At 43.5% G+C, this 17,817-nt stretch overlaps 1 protein-coding gene across 2 annotated transcripts in view; it reads left to right on the top strand.

Annotated features, from left to right (window-relative positions):
* The first annotated feature begins 1,300 nt into the window (after positions 1–1,300).
* The window catches only part of LOC140212309 (dual 3',5'-cyclic-AMP and -GMP phosphodiesterase 11A-like), a 251,055-nt gene continuing 234,538 nt past the window's right edge, over positions 1,301–17,817 (top strand). For both annotated transcript variants that reach the window (XM_072283012.1, XM_072283011.1), the window contains exon 1: positions 1,301–2,062. In XM_072283012.1, coding sequence (XP_072139113.1) covers positions 1,301–2,062 — 762 coding nt within the window. The remainder of the gene's footprint in view (positions 2,063–17,817) is intronic.

The following is a 17,817-nucleotide window of genomic DNA, read 5'->3' as shown; positions in this document are numbered from 1 at the left end:
TTTAAGTTGTGGTCAATCGGGGAATTGGCCCAGTATTCGAGCAATGGAAGAAAATCAATAGTAATTCGTGTCGTTTTTAATGGTCCCGAAGTGGTTGCTTTTTAAAACCGAATGTGGGAAGGATTCATGCTTCCCATGCCACTGGCAACTCCCCAGTCTCCCGGTCCAGCGATCTACATCTGCCCCAGCCGAGCTGCGCTGAGACAAGTGACCTCCACTTCTACCCTCTCCTCACCCTCGGGAGGGATGGAACGAGTCCACTCCAAGAGGCGGCGGTTCCATGAACCTTATTTCGCTGAGCGACAGGCAGGTGCTCTGCTTTCCTGACCCACTATAACGGGATTGACGTCAAAAAACTGTATCTAATGGCAACCTGGATCGCGCCTATTAATAACAGGCTGCTGGAGTCGGGGGACATTGTCAGCTGCGGAGTAGAGCACCCAACAGCTCAAAGCGGCTATCAATTGTGTGTGCTGTGTACGTCAAGGTGGACGGCGACCATTGGCGCGGCTAATTTCCCACTCTTTCCGGGCCACTTTTTGATTTGGATGAAAAACTCGACTGCTGTCAGATAAAGTGACCCCACTGTCCATTTCCGACGAAAGAGCTGCATTAATTCCAGATTTTTTAATAAAATGTGACTTAAAATATTTTAAAAGTCCTAATAATCGGACTAATAAATAAATTAAAACATCAAATGAAATTAAGATATTTATTCGAAGAATAATTTATTCTTTGGATATTTCGAAGTGGCCGATATCCTCTGTTCCATATCGTGGTTTCGGGAAAATTTAAAATAAATATTTAAAATCCTCAGTTTAGACGGGATGAATCACGGGTTTTAAACGGCGGTAGAATCCGTCACTTGACAAACTTTGCAGCCGTCAGTTAGTTAGTGAAAGATTGATCACGCTCCCGCCAGTTAAATAGCGGCACAGACCGGCTCGCTCGTGGAGCCTCTGTGTTCCGAGCGCGCAGTGTTTCTGCAGCACTGCCCGGGACACCACGTTACAGCGCTTCCTCGCAAGGAGGAGACTGAAGTGATGGGATGGAGCAGAAGGGAAGGGATAACCTCACTTCTCGGCTGAGGGCGGAGTCCTCCCTCCCTCTCGACCCCTGATAAATCTGCGGCGCCGGGACTGCTTCCCAAGTGGTAAAGTGGGCGGTGAGCACCGGGCGCTAGAGCGCAGAGGGCTGGGCGCTCTGCTGGGACGGAGGAAGGTCCCGGCAGCGAATACGGAGATGCTGACAACTTTTAAGAGCGGAACAGAGCAGGTAACTTTCCTCAGCCCCCGCGACCATGGCGGCCATCGACTTCTCGCAGGTGGAAGCTTTCCTAGACCGACATCCCGACCTCTTCGAGGACTACCTGCTGAGGAAGGGCAAACGCGAGTCGGTCAGCAAGTGGCTGAAGGCGCACAAGGGCGCTAGGCAGGTGGGGGGCGGGCCGCCGGGCGAGGAGAAGCACCCGTGCCCGGCCGAAGCCACTCTCCACCGGTCATGCCAGAAGGAACTGCGGAGGAGCTTCGCCCGCTCCCGGGCCATGACCTGCCACCACACCCTGGACGAGCTGGTGTTCCTGCGGTCTTCCGAGCGGGACCCCAGCCCCAGCAGGCGGGCGCTGCTGCGGAAGGCCAGCTCGCTGCCACCCACCCCCGCGCACCTGCTCAGCGCCCTGCTCGAGTCCCGGGTCAGTGCCCCGCAGCACGCCTCGGCCGCCAGCCACCACAAGCGCTCGCTCAAGGAGGCCGACGAGAGGCAGTTCTTCCTGGAGCTAGTCAAGGACATCTCCAACGAGCTGGATCTGACCAGCCTCAGCTACAAGATCCTCATCAACCTGTGCATCATGGTGGACGCTGACCGCTGCTCCCTCTTCCTGGTCGAGGGTCCAGCCCACAAGAAGAGGCTGGTCTCCAAGCTCTTCGATGTGCACGCGGGCACCACGGTGGTGCCGTCGTCCAGCATGGAGAACTCCAACGAGGTCCAGGTGCCCTGGGGCAAAGGAATAATCGGCTATGTGGCTGAGCACGGGGAGACCATCAACATGCCTGATGCCTACGAGGTGAGCGTTGGCTGTATTGCTACTTCCCCACACCCCCCTCAGAACACCAAGGATGGCTTATACTGGGGGACACCATGTCTTTCCTCTTAGATAGCAAACACTTGATCTAACATTTGGGGCGAGTTTTGTCTTACTTTAATACCCTATTGGATTCTTTTGAAAACTTTTAATGAAAAATAATGTGGAGAGGGGAATTCCAGAGGAGGGGAGATTCCATAAAAAGGCTGGGAGTTGGAAGTGAGGTTGCTGTGAGCAAAGTGCAATGATAGAACACTTGTTTAAAAAGAAGTCAGTCACCCAAGTCAAAGTGAAAACCTATCAACACTCGGTTTTAAATATGGCGTACTATATTCCAAGTCCTGGGTAAAAACTGAAATACCAGCAGAGAAAGAAAGTGTTACTCACATGTGCTTTTTCAGGGGAAAAGATCCTTATTTATTTTGAAGAACACCATCTCATTATTGTAATACCAAAGCAAGGGGAAAAGATAGTAAGTATGAACTAGGAATGCAACTCCGATGATTGATTGATTTGTTTATTGAGATACAGTACAGAATAGGCCCTTCTGGCCCTTCGAGCCGTCCCACCCAGCAATCCCCAAACTTAATCCTGATCACGGGACAATTTACAGTGACCAACTCACCCATCAACCGGGATGTCTTTGCACCGTGGGAGGAAACTGGAGCACCCAGATGAAACCCATGCGGTCGTGGGCAGAATGTGCACACTCCTTACAGGCAGCGGTGGGAATTGAATCCTACACTGTAAAGTGTTGTGCTAACCACTAAGCTACCATGCTGGTTGGAAGCCTGCAGGAACAGAAGAATAGTCACTTGGGTGTTGGTTTGTACGACTCAAGAGACTATTACAGTACATTAAATTGTTAGAGCAGCCGACACGAACATTAGGGGTCAAGCCATTTTGGCAATTAAAAACACGTTATATAATTAAGTCATGAAACTTCCTTTTTAATCACAGAGCTGGTGTATCATTGGGATGGATATGTTGGAGCACCAACAGTATTAACATGAGGGTAGTGGCATATGAAGGTGGTGCACCATTCTTGGTTCCACTGTCCAATGACCATCCAACCCAACTGGCAATTTGACAGGGACAAGAAGATGAACGTTCATCATTCATCAAAAATAAGTGTGACTTGATATTTGTGATTGCTTGCACACATCGTTACCCCTAACATTTAAGGATTCACACCTGAGCTCTTTTGGAGTTTGGGAAATTAACATTCCTGCACATTGGTCATGTTATAGGAAGTTCATCCTGATTAGCAACTCACTGAAAGCTCCAGGACCTTTAGGAGTTTTCTATTAGCTTGTAAGAATAGCATTTTAGTATTGGTATTGGTTTATTATTGTCACATGTACCGAGATGCAGTGAAAAGCTTGCTGTTCATACAGATCAACTCATTACACAGTGCACTGTGCTAAAATAAGGTACAACAGTAACAATGCAGAATAAAGTGTAACAACTACAGAAAAGGTACAATGCAGGTAAACAATAAAGTGCAAGATCATGACGAGTTAGGTTGCAAACTCATGACTCCATCTATTGTGCTATGGAACCATTGAGTTGTCTTATTACAGCAGGGTAGAAGCTGTCATTGAACCTGGTGGAATGTACTTTCAGGCTTTCAAATCTTCTGCCTGATGGAAGAGGAGATTTCTATCCCCCTTTTCCTTTTCTAATGTAAGTTACAGGTCTGGACTCGGGTTGTGGGTGAGGAGCTCTTCAGCAAAAGGCTCTTCTGGCATGCAAACATTTGGGGAGCTTGAGTTTGGAAGATGTCTGGTATGTTTTCCTCCTGTAGAGATCCAATCTGGTGAAGGAACCACGTCTTGGTTATTTTCAGTGGGAAGTGGGTGTAAGAAATATAAATCTTCGACATTTTGGCCAGTGATACAGGTTTTGAGGTGTGGAACAGAGTGGTGAGGCTAATGGACAATTTGCACATCGAGGGCTGGAAAAGAAAGAAGTCCAGATAAGCAGGAATGACACAAATATGTGCTGTGTTAATTATGGCACCCCACTGTCTTTTATACTTCCTCTTTCTCATGGTAGTTACCTCTAGCTAGAAAAGCCTCCTGCCAGTGGAATGGGTTTGTTTACTTATTCTGTTTAAGTAACTCAAATTACAACACTGCTGTATCGGCTTCTGTCTAAAGATTCTCACCCAGGTACTATTCTATTCAATCTCCTTTTCCCTCTCTCCAAGTCCTTGACATACTTCCTGTAATTGTCTTCTCCGGGATCTATCACAGTGCTCCCTCCAGCTGAGCCTAAGGAGTGATTGATAAATATCAGCAACACTGCCTTAGGATGTAGTTAAAGGTCATCGCTGGATGAGACCAAAGGAAATTTAGGATCAATACCTTCTTGAATGCCTCACCCCACCCTGAAATTCTGTATAGCGTTATAAGGAAATTATACTTCTGAGGCTGCACAAATGATCACTGTCACTTGGATAGGGTTTTAACATTTAACTCTCAACAATGTCAATTCCAAGCGGGAAATTAAGGAAGCTGCCAAATGTCTCAAAAGCACAGAAAACTTAGAACATTACGGCACAGTACAGGCCCTATAGCCCATGATGTTGTGCTGTTCGTTTAACTTACTCTAAGATAAAAAGTTTATGTATTTGCTGGATTTTTCCCCCCATTTCAACAATTTATTTCCAAAGTTGAACAGTGCACACCCACCCCCTCTCTCAACCCCCTCCCCCATACAAGTCCCACGTGCCTGGGCAACACCAGTCACTTTGGTCAGTTCGTACCATAAGTAGGAGGCTGGAGAACCCTCAGCTTGCAACTCTTTGATGGAAATTGATGTAGCCCATGTCTTGGGGTGGTTTCTCTGAGGCACAGACTTTCTGACGGTTGTATAATCACCCGCCTCCCTTCCTTCCTGAAAGTCATGACCAGAGAATTTCTACCCGCCGAGGAGGCTGATAAAAGTTCATACTGAATTGGTGACATGGTTAGCACAACACTTTACGGTACAGGCGACCAGGGTTCAATTCCCACCGCTGCCTGTAAGGAGTTTGTACGTTCTTACCATGATTGAGTGGTGCTGTGGTTTCCTCCAACAAAGCCCAAAGACATACCGATTTGTAGGTTAATTGGTCATGGTAAATAGTCCCACGATTAGGCTAGGATTACATTGGGGAATGGCTGGGTGGTGCAGCTCGAAGGGCCGCAAAGGCCTAGTCTGCTTAGTATCTCAATAAATAAATAAGCTTCCTCAAGAAGAAAATTTAATTCTTAAAATAGCATCCTCAGATACTCAATGATAGAAATACTAATGCAAACTTATATTCACCAGAAAATGAAAAGACCAATAAATGACATGACGTGTGGGTTCGAGTTCTGTTTTGTGTTTGTATTGGCTCAGGCCCAATGCTGAGGCGATTGTTATGGTCTGCTGTTTAATGGTATAGACTTGTTATCATTAGGTAATGAGTGGCTTGCTTTCTGAAACCTATCTATATATGATTTGCATTTAAATCCAAAAGCTACAGAGAAAAATAAAAGAGCTGACCAGCATTTCCTACGGTGCATGGAAGCAGCAAATAATATTTGAAAACATTGCTGAAATCCAAGATTGAACAACATCACCTTTTTTCTGTGTAATAGAAATGCCTATCTTCATTTAAAGTTGCAACTAGCCAGCGTACGTAAATGTGTAGCTTTGAAACAATGCTTCGGATTGTAGTTTTCTAAGCAAACAATATTGTCAGTTGCAACGCAATTAGAATGTCGTCAAATAACCGATGCTTTCTAACGCTGCAAATCAAGTCCATTACGACATAGGGAACAAGCAGATCTGGTGTGGGACTGAAAGAATGAAGATGAAGTCAAGATTTAGATTGTTTGACAGGACGTTTAGGACATCTTGTATGACTTGGAATAGAATGCAAAGAACAATGCATAAACAGAACTAAGCCAATATATACACCATGAGTCAAGGAAGGAGACATGGTCACAGAGTTCCTTGCCAAGCCAAGGAAATGCATAATTGAATAATAAAACACATGAAGACTGTGTAGTAAATTAAAAGGATGGAACTAAACACTGCTTTAGGTAGCCATCAAATGCACATAAGTGATTTTTTTTATGATTCCACATTACTTGTATGTAGAATATTCTAACCTATATCAGAATCAGGTTTATTATCTTTGCCATGTGTTGTGAAATGTGTTGTTTTGGGGGACCAGTAGAGTGGAAGATGTACAATATACTATATATTATAGGAATGTATATGTTAAATAAATAGTCCAAAAATAGAGCAAAATTATAATGAGGTAGTGTTCTTGGGTTCATTGTCTGTTCAGATATCTGATGGTGGTGAGAAAGAAGCTGTTCCTAAAGTGTTAAGAGTGTAGAATGCTGCAAAGCTCTGTTGTTAAGCTTGTTAAGCTTGTTAAGAAGACAAGCAGTCCACACTGCTAAGAATCCTGGCATTAACCCTATATTCTGCCTTCAAATTCCACTTTCCAAAGTGAATTAGTTCACACTTTTCCAGGCTGAACTCCATCTGCCACTTCTCAGCCCAGTTCTGCATCCTGACAGTATCCTGTTGTAACTTACAACAACTTTCTACACTGTTTACAACTCCAGCAACCTTAGTGTCATCTGCAGACTTACTAACCCACCCTACCACTTCATGTCCGAGTCATTTGTAAAATAATCACAGAGAGCAGCAGTCCGAGAACAGATCCCTGCAGAACACCCCTGGTCACCAGCCTCCAGCCAGAATGTGCTCCATCTACAACCACCTTCTGTCCCCTGTGGACGAGCCAGTTCTGTATCCAAGCAGCCAGGTGTCCCATGCATCCTGACTTTCTGAATGAGTAACCTTATCAAAATCCACATACACCACAACCGCTGTCCTTTAAGTATGCCTTTAGCTGTGTGCTAAATGACAGCACGGCCATTCAGTCCCTTTCCTGATCTCATCCACGGAGATTCAATGCCGGCTGATTAACATGGACTATTGTTTTTCAAGAATCTTCCATACCCAATGTCTGGTTTCATTATGGTTAAAATGGTCTTTGTACATATATCAGATTATTTATAATCCTTGTACTGTATAAGTGTCTCTTTCACTGAAACTTGTACAAAGATTTTAAATGGTCTTTGTACATGTATCAATGGAAGAGCTAGCCTTGATAGTTTCCAATGCTCTCTTGCTGTGAAGATTTTTCTGAAGACTGCTTCTCACTTGTATTAGTGGTTGCTATCCACATTATTCCTGATTAAAATTGACATTCAATACCTAGCACCTTGTTTCTTAGGCTTTTTGTTAGGCTTTCTTAACGCCTGCCAGTGTTTGAATTCTTTGTTGCTTCTTTTCAAAGATTATCTTTATCTGTCACAAATTATGACAGTACTGTGCAAAAGCCTTTGGCACATATAGATAGGGTGTCTGAGACTTTTGTACAGTACTATAGTAATTTTATATATTGCATTGGACTGTTGCTACAAGGACAATAAGAAATCTCATGACGTATGTGAGTGATGATAAACCTGATTCTGACATGGGTCTCTGTTGTGGATTGAGAATGGGAAGGTGGCAAGGAGAGGGGAATCACATTTGGGAAAAGGGGAAGGGAGAGGGGAGAGAGCGGGAAGCATCAGAGAGACATTCTGTAATGATCAATAAACCAATTGTTTGGAATCAAATGACCTTGTTTGGTGTCTCGGGGCTGGGAGTGTCTGCACCCCTGGCACTCCTTCACTGCCACCTGTCCCATACCCCTCCTGTGGCACTCCACCCTCACCATTCCCAACATCCTTTGCTCACACCAGATTTACAAACTCTCTCTCCATTCCACGTTGACAAACACAGTACTTATTTGCAAAAGTCTTATGTACATATATATATATATATAATATAAAAACTAGGGTCAGAAACCATCACAGTCCGAATATATTCTGGAGGCAGTCCACAAGTGTTGTCATACTTCCGGCAGCAACGTAGCATGCCCATAAGTTACTAACCCTGACTCGTACGTCTTTGGAATATTGGAGGAAGCAAGAACACCTGGAGGAAACGGCAAGAATGTACAAATTCCTTGCAGACAGCCACATGAATTGAATGGCAAATCTCCCAGTCACTGTTATGCTAACCACTACGTCATCCTGTCACCAAGCAGAACTGACTCACCATGAAGTTTGACCAGGACTCACTTTGTTTTGATCCGAGCTTTTTTTCTGTCTTCTATTCTTATCAGCCACTTAAAAGCAAAGCAAAGACCTTGCAGTTTTATGCATTTTATGGGATGTTGACATGGACCACCATTTATTGCCCTTGAGTATGTAGGGTCTGTCAACTTTTTGAAACACAATTTTCCTTTTGTTGAAACTGCAACCATATTGGAGTTGAACTGGATTTCCAGTTTTCCCAAGGAAGTCTCCCGATGTATCCATCCCAGGTAATTTGTGATCCGGAGATGGTGGCTTTCCCTAGCAATTTCTGTCCTTGATCTTCAATATGGTTGTCACTGTTTGGTGCTTGTGGTTGGGGTGGCTCGGGTCCCCAATGATCCCTTTTTGCGCACCTGTCGCTGTAAATGTCCTGAAGAGTGGGAAGTTCACATCCACATATGTGCTGGGCTGTCCACACCACTCTCTGCAGAGTCCTGCGATTGAGGGAAGTACAGTTGCCATGCCAGGCAGTGATGTAGCAAGTCAGGATGCTCTCAACTGTGCCCATGTAGAAAGCCCTTGGGACTGTGGTTTTAGGGAAGGAACGAATGATTATGATGATCAGTCAGGAGGCTGCTTTAGTGCATTGCAGCATATCCAGCCTCTGAACAGTTTTTGTAGCCACACAGTCTTGTGAATATGCTGAATTGTAGCAGTGTGTTTTTCCCCTTAACCCATGTGTTAATGCTGGAGGGCTGAGCATTGAAAATCAAGTGATGGTCATTAGATTCTTTTATGTTGGAAATAACGATTGCCTGGCTGTGTGGCAATAAAGTTATACACACAGTGGCCGCTTTATTCAGAACCTCAGAGATGTTCTTCTTCGCACCACGGCTGAAATGCGTGGTTATTTGTGCTACTGTCGCCTTCCTGTCAGCTTGAACTCGTTTGGCCGTTCTCCTCTGACCTCTTTCATTAACAAGGCATTTTCACCCATAGTCAACTACCTAGATGTCCTCCATGTCGGTCCAATTTAGTTGATATGAGGGTCTAATTAAGTAATAGATAGATAGATACTTTATTGATCCCAAAAGAAATTACTGTGTCACAGTAGCATTACAAGTGCACAGCTATACAAATATTAGAAAGGAAGTAAGAAAGAATAATAAATATGTTACCTTAAACAGTCTAACAGGAGGGGGTCATCACTTCCCTGGCTGTAGGTTGACTCATTATAGAGCCCTGTAGCTGAGGGTAAGAATGACCTCATATAGTGTTCTTTGGAGCAGCACAGTTGTCTTAGTCTATTACTAAAAGTGCTCCTCTGTTCAGCCAAGGTGGCGTGCAGAGGGTGAGAGACGTTTTCCAAAATTGTCAGCATTTTCCGTAGGGCCCTTTGTTCAACCACAGCCTCCAGTTTGTCCAGTTTGACTCCTATAACAGAATCAGTCTTTCTAATCAGTTTATTGAGCCTGTTGGCATCACCTGTGTTCATGCCATTGCCCCAGCACACCACTGCATAGGATATAGTACTGGCGGCAGCAGACTGGTAAAACATATGAAGGAGAGGCCTGCATACTCCAAAGGACCTCAGTCTTCTCAGGAAGTAGAGGTGACTCTGGCCCTTGTTGGGCCAACACAGCCTCTGTGTTGGTGCTCCGCTCAGGTCTGTCATCCAGGTGCACCCCGAGGTTCTTGTAGGTTCTCACTATATCCACGTCCTCACCATCAATAGTAATAGAGAACAGTGCAATGTACTGCACAGAGCAGGGAAATGTACTGATACAATAATTTTGAGCCCTGTAGTTTGGACTATTGTCAACAATTTTGGGCCTCACATCTAAGCACAGATGTGCTGACTGTGGCGAGGGTCCAGAGGAGCTTCACAAAAATGATCCTGGGAATGAAAGGGTTAAAGTATGAGTTTTGATGGTTCTGCATCTGTACTCACTGGAATTCAGAAGGATGAGGGCAGGACCTAATTGAAACCTACTGAATATTGAAAGGCGTGGATAAAGTGGAATTAAAGCAGAGGTTTCCAATAGTATAAGAGGCAAGCATCCAAGGCATAGCCTCAGAATAAAAGGACATCCCTTTAGAAATGAGATGAGGAATTTTTTTTTTAGATTATGAGGACATGCAGTCCTCTTTTATTGTCATTTAGTATCTCATGCATTAAGAAATGATACAATATTTCTCTGGTGTGATATCACAGAAACACAGGACAGACCAAGACTGAAAAACTGACAAAAAACACATAATTGTAACATATAGTTACAATGGTGCAAGCAATACCGTAACTTGATGAAGAACAGGCCATGGGCACAGTAAAAAAAGTTCAAAGTTTCTCGAAAGTCCCACATCTCACGCAGACGGGAGATGGAAGAAAACTCTCCCTGCTATGCCCGACCACAGTCCGACTCTGAGTCGTCCGAAAACTTCGAGCCTCCGACCAGCCCTCCAACACCAAGCACTGAGCACCATCTCTGTCCAGTGCTTCGACCCCAGCCCCGGCCGCCAGCAGCAGGCAAAGCCAAGGATTTGGGGCCTTCCCTCCAGAGATTCTCGGTCGCACAGTAGCAGCGGCAGCGAACCGGGCATTTCAGAAGTTTCTCCAGGTGTTCCTCCGTGCTTCTCATGGCTGTCTCCATCAAATCAGAATTGTGCACGGTACCCTATTTAACAAATACGATATCATTTCACCGGAGAGGCTGCGCGCACTGCATCGCACCGCCATCATCTCCTCCCGCTGCATCCTTCAGCCGGAGGATGCAGATTCTGTGGAAGACATTACCACATACTGCTGTGGCGGGCAAGTTATTGGTATATTTAATGCAGAGATTAATAGATTTTTGATTGGTAAAGAAGTTAAAGGTTTAGAAGGAAAAGGCAGGTTTGAAAAAGTAAACAGCACTGATTGGATAGCAGAAGAGACCTGATGGGCCAAATGGCCTAATTCTGCTCCTTGTGATCTCGTGCTGTTAAGAATGTTTTGTCTGATAGTAGGAACTGGACGAGGAGACAATAAGATTAGAGCTGGGCCATTTTGAGCAAATGAGGTAGAAATTTTCTTCACAGAGTGGAAGTATGAAGTTCTTTGCCTTAGGATGGTGGGTACTTGTAACTTCCAAAAGTTAAATTGTTGAAATATTGTCAGTAAAGAGTTTCTAGGAATAAGGAATTGAGATATGTGCCGTGGGGATAGTGGGTGTAGCTAGTGATAATTTGTGTTATGGTTCATTTAAGTGTTAGAGTACAATTGAGGAGCTGCAGGGTTTACTTCTGTTACACAATCACTGGAATTCTCTAGGATTGGAGCTCATTTTATTGTGCTTGCAATAGTAATAGCTTCTGGAAGAATATTCATCCTTTCATTTTCTCTGTCAGTTTAGAACCCTTTGGTCTCTGTGCCTCAGTACTTGACATCTATGAAAGTTCTCAGAAAGCCTTTGAAGCAGGTGCCATGCTGATGGACTGTTGCTACAAATTTCTGTAATATCATTGTAGATTGATGTACCAAGGAAAGATCAAAGTTTTCATTTTAACAGGATCTATATACTTATAACGATGGAGCCATGCCTTATGTAGTCTGTTCTTGGAGGATATCTGCAAATTGGAATTGGGCATTCTCTTAAAATAATTTTGATTAACAGTTTATAAATCTAAAATCAGGACCAATGCTTGATATGAATTAAACTAAATTGCATATAAAACCTCAATAAAATAATTTGAAAATGGCGAATACAAAAAATGTGAAAATGTATTTCAATCCTTTGTAAAGCTCTCAAGATGTTATTTCACCTTCTTATGTTTTGCATCGTTAAAAAGACTACTTTTTAATCTCACCCTCCTGCTTCAAATTATCCACCATTTTTCCTGTACCGAAAAAGACCAAGGTAACATGCCTGAATGACTGGTGTCCTGTCACACTCACCTCAATAAAAAGCAAATGCTTTTAGAGGCTGGTCATGGATTACATCTGCAATTTGCCTACCGACACAAATGATTGACAAATGACACAATAGCCACAGCTCTACACACCGTCCTTACACATCTGGAGAAGAAGGATGCTTATGTGAGAATGCTGTTCTTGGACTACAGTTCAGCATTCAACACTATAGTTCCATTCAGGCTCGACAAGAAGCTCAGACACCTCTTCTTTGACCCTGTCTTGTGCAGCTGGATCCGGGACTTCTTGTCAGATCACCAGCAGGTTGTAAGAGTGGGCTCTCTCACCCGCCACCCCTTAATAATGGACATTGTATTTCTGGGGCACCGCTCCTTAAAGATGTCTTGGATTCTATGGAGGCTAGTACCCAAGATGGAGCTGACTAATTTTATAACTTTTCGTAGCTTCTTTTGGTCCTGTGCAGTAGCCCCCCATGCCAGACAGTGATGCAGCCTGTCGGAATGCTCTCCACAGTACATCTATAGAAGTTTTCCAGTGTTTTAGGTGACAAACCTAATCTCTTCAAACTCCTAATATACTGTAGCCGCTGTCTTGCCTCCTTTATAGTTTCATTGATATGTTGAGACCAGGCTAGATCCTCAGAGATCATGACAGCCAGGAGCTTGAAATTGTTCACTCTCTCCACTTCTGATCCGTCTGTGAGGATTGGTTCATGATCCCTCATCCTACCCTTTCTAAAGACCACAATCCGTTCTTCGGTCCTACTGATGTTGAGTGCAAGGTTGTTTCTGTGACACCACTCAACGAGCTGGTATATCTCACTCCTGTATGCCCTCTCATCTCCATATGAGATTCTATCAACAATAATTGTATCATCAGTAAATTTATAATTGGCATTTGAGCTATACCTAGCCACACAGTCACGGGCGTAGAGGGAGTAGAGCAGTGGGCTAAGCACACACCCTTGAGGTACGTCAGTGTTGATTGTCAGCAAGGCGGAGATATTATCACCAATCCACAGAGATAGTGATCTTCCAATTAGGATCCAATAGCAGAGGGAGGTACAGAGGCCCAGCTTCTATAGCTTATCAATCTGGACTGTGGGAATGATGGCGTCAAACGCTGAGCTATAGTCAACGAGCAGCATCCTGACATAGGTGTTTGTATTGTCCAAGTGATCTGAGGTCGTGTGAAGAGCCACTCTATGATGATTTAAGGTGACAATCAACCCAGTGCTGAAAGTAGATCAGTACCCTTTGCCCAGGATAGTAGATATCTTTGCAAGCCTTTCTGGAGGGAAATGCTTCAGCAAAGTGGACTTAGGTGAGACCTACCTACAGATGGAGGTGAAGTAAGTGTCCAGAGTGTTTCTCACCGAAAACACTCAGAAAGGGCTTTATCATGATAATAGTCTTATTTTTGGAGTAGCATCTTCACCTGCACTCTGGCAGAAAGCTATGGACCAGGTGCCACAAGGCTGTCCAGGCTCTCAGTGTTACCTGGATGACATCATCGTTAACAGTAAGGATGACAAGGAACAGCTCCAAATTCTCAGTACAGTGTTAAAAAAAATTAGAAGATTTTGGGTTCAGAGCGTGACACAATAAGTGTAAATTCTTTGAACCAAACATCACTTATTGTGGTCACACCATTGATGCACAAGGATTACACAAGTGTACAGAGAAAATTCAACCCCCCATCACCAAAGGATGTGTCATAATTGTGGTCCTTTTTAGGAAATGTCAAATGCTACAACAGGTTCATCCCAAACCAGGCTACTGTGCTCCACCCCCTTAAATTCATTACTATAGATCAGGAAGAAATGGCAATGGACAAAGGACTGTGAAGTGACTTTAAAAAAGGTAAAGGAAATGATGATGTCAGATACTGACCTCACACATTATGATCCATATCATCCAATGAAACTTGCCTGTGACTCCTTGCCTTATTGTATAGGTGCAGTCATGTCACATGTTATGAGTGATGGAAGTGAACACCCCATAGCTTTTGCATTACATTCCCGTACCACTGCAGATAAAATTTCACACAGATTGACAGAGAGTTCTTGGGTCTGGTTTGGGGTGTAAAGCATTTCAACCAGGACTTGTATGGAAAAGAGTCTACCCTCATTACCGATGATCAACCACTTCACAGTAAAACAAAAAAATAAATAAAAATCAATGAAAAACTACGCACGAAGACTGACGGGCAGCTACTATGCAAAAGAAGACAAACTATGCAAATACAAAAAATTACAAATAAAAATATTCATAAATAAATGACTTCATAAATAATACTGAGATCAAGAGCTGTAGAGTCCTTGAAAGTGAGTCTTTGGGTTATGGAAGCAGTTCAGTGTTGAGGTGAGTGAAGTTATCCACAATGGTTCTGGAGCCTGATGGTTGAAGTGTAATCACTTCCTTTGCTATCCACCTATCCAGCCCTTCCAATATTTTCCACTCCACCTGTTAAGGGATTTGTGGATTCCATGGAAGTGAAATGAAACCAAATGAATCTTTGACCCCAGGGAATTCATTTCATGATAAGAGGCAAAGCATGTGTTGGGCCACAGTGAGTTAATATTCCATGGTGCAAAGGAACCCAGTCATCACAGATTCAAAAAGTACATTTAAAAATCAAAGCACGTGTGCAGTATACAACTCTTAAGAAATAGCAAGGGTAAAAAGACACTAATAGCAGATATATACAGGCCTCCAAACAGCAGTCGGGATGTGGACTACAAGTTGCAGCTGGAAATAGAAAAAGCATGTCAGAAGGACAATGTCAAGATAATTATGGGGGATTTTAATATGAAAGTGGATTGGGAAAGTCGGGAAGGTAATGGATCTCAGGAGAGGGAGTTTGTAGAATGCCAACAGGATGGTTTTTTGGAGCAACTTGTCCAGAAGCCCACCAGGGGACCGGCTGTTTTGGATTGAGCGCTGTGTAACGAACCTGAGGCGATTAGGGAGCTGGAGGTAAAGGAACCCCTTGGAAGTAGTGATCATAATATGATTGAGTTCAGTTTCAAATTTGAAAAGGAGAAGCTGGTATCAGGTGTATCGATATTTCAGTGGAACAGGGGAAATTACAGTGGTATGAGAGAGGAACTGGCCCAAGTCAATTGGAAAAGTAAACTAAATGGAGGGACAGCAGAGCAGAATTGGATGAAATTCCTACAAGAAATAAGGAAAATGCAGGAAAAATATATTCCAAGAAAAAAGAAAATCATGAATGGAAGAATGGCACAAATGTGGCTAACGAGAGAGGTTAAGGCAAAAATAAAAGCAAAAGAAACGGCGTACAAGGAAGCAAAAATTAGTGGGAAAAATGAGGACTGGAAGACTTTTAAAAACACAGAAGAAAACTAAGAAAGTCATTAGGAAAGAAAAGATGAATTATGAAAGGAAGTTGGCGATTAACATAAAAAAGGATACTAAGAGTTTTTTTAAATATATGAAGAGTAAAAGAGTGACAAGGGTAGATATGGGACCGATTGAAAATGATGCTGGAGTAATTATAATGGATAACAAAGAGATGGTGGAGGAACTGAATGAGTATTTTGCATCAGTCTTCACAGTGGAAAACATGAGCAATATGCCTGATAGCCAGAGGTATCAGGGAATAGAATTAGGTACAGTCAAGATAACTAGAGAGAAAGTGCTTGGGAAGCTAAGTGGACTAAGAATAGATAAGTCTCCCGGCCCGGATGAGGTGCACCCAAGGATTCTGAAGGAGGTGGCTTTGGAGATTGTGGAAGCATTGGAAATGATCTTCCAGGAATCAATAGACTCTGACATGGTTCCGGAGGACTGGAAGGTCGCAAATGTAGTTCCGCTATTTAAGAAAGGAAGGAGGCAGCAAAAAGAAAATTACAGACCTATTAGTCTGACATCGGTGGTTGGAAAGATATTGGAGTCAATCTTCAAGGACGAGGTTATGAAATACCTCAAGGTGCATGACAAGATAGGCCGAAGCCAGCATGGTTTCATGAAGGGAAGATCCTGCCTTACCAACTTATTGGAATTTTTTGAGGTAATCTCGAATAAGATTGACAAGGGAGAGGCTGTGGATGTTGTATATTTGGATTTTCAAAATGCCTTCGATAAGGTGCCGCATATGAGGCTGCTTAATAAGATGAGAGCCCATGGAATTATAGGAAAGATATTGAAATGGGTGGAGCATTGGCTGATAGGCAGAAAGCAAAGGGTGGGAATAAAGGGATCCTATTCTGATTGGTTGCCGGTTACTAGTGGTGTTCCGCAGGGGTCGGTGTTGGGGCCGCTTCTTTTTACGATGTATATCGATGACTTGGATTATGGATTAAATGGTTTTGTGGCCAAGTTTGCGGATGACACCAAGATAGGTGGAGGAGCAGGAAATGTTGAAGAAACGGAAAGGTTGCAGAGAGACTTAGTTAGTTTAGGAGAGTGGGCAAAGAAATAGCAGATAAGATACAACGTTGACAAGTGTACAGTTGTACATTTCGGAAGGAGAAATAATCGGGCAGATTATTATTTAGATGGGGAGAAAATTCAAAAATCAGAAGTGCAAAGGGACTTGGGGGTCCTCGTGCAGGATACCCTAAAGGTTAACCACCAAGTTGGATTGGCGGTAAGGAAAGCGAATGCTATGTTGGCATTCATTTCAAGAGGAATAGTGTATAAGAGTAAGGAGGTGTTGATGAGGCTCTATGGGGCATTAGTGAGACCTCATTTGGAATACTGTGTGCAGTTTTGGGCCCCTATCTTAGAAAGGATGTACTGATGTTGGAGAGAGTTCAGAGAAGATTTACGAGGATGATTCCTGGAATGCAGGGGCTAACATATGAGGAGTGTCTGTCGGCTCTTGGATTGTATTCATTAGAGTATAGAAGAATGAGAGGGGATCTCATAGAAACATTTCGAATGTTGAAAGGGTTGGACAGAGTAGATGTGGAAAGGTTGTTTCCCTTGGTGGGTGAGTCCAGGACAAGAGGCCATTGTCTTAGAATTAGAACCCAGTTAAAACAGAGATGAGGAGAAATTTTTTTAGCCAGAGGGTCGTGGATTTGTGGAATTCGTTGCCACATATGGCTGTGGAGGCCCGATCACTGAGGGTGTTTAAGGAGGAGATTGACAGGTATCTAATCAGTCAGGGTATCAAGGAATATGGGGAAAAAGCCAGAAACTGGAACTAGATGGGTGAATAGCTTAGCTCATGGGGGAGCTGCGGAGCAGACTTGATGGGCCGAATGGCCTACTTCTGCTCCTTTGTCTTGTGATCTTGTGAGATGCATCTACCCCACAGACTGTCACGAAGCAAAGAAACACCATGGAACCGGTTCAAAGAAAACATCAAACACCCAACACGCGACAAGAACAAGTTGTGCTAACGGTTTAAATAAAAACGAGTGAAAAGACACAGAATAGAAAACACCAAACCACAGAGTCATTGTTCAGTTTAGTTCAGTTCAATTTATCAATCCAGCAACATGGTAGCAGCTGGTCAAGTGAGTGCAAAGACGGGGGAGAAAGGAGGATCATCGACAGACCTGTAATGTAGGAATGATAAAGGATATGGTAGATGTGCATCTGTTTTGTATATGTGCTACAAGGACTCCTCAGATGTAAAAGACGAGGTTAGCATAGATACATGGAGAGGGTCAAGTTGCTCTTGTGATAATGGGATGGATTCCTGATGAA

The sequence above is a fragment of the Mobula birostris genome, chromosome 19 (genome assembly GCF_030028105.1).
Source record: "Mobula birostris isolate sMobBir1 chromosome 19, sMobBir1.hap1, whole genome shotgun sequence".
Lineage (NCBI taxonomy): Eukaryota > Metazoa > Chordata > Chondrichthyes > Myliobatiformes > Myliobatidae > Mobula > Mobula birostris.
Note: the sequence above shows the minus strand (reverse complement) of the source record. Positions and strands in the feature narration are given on the sequence as shown.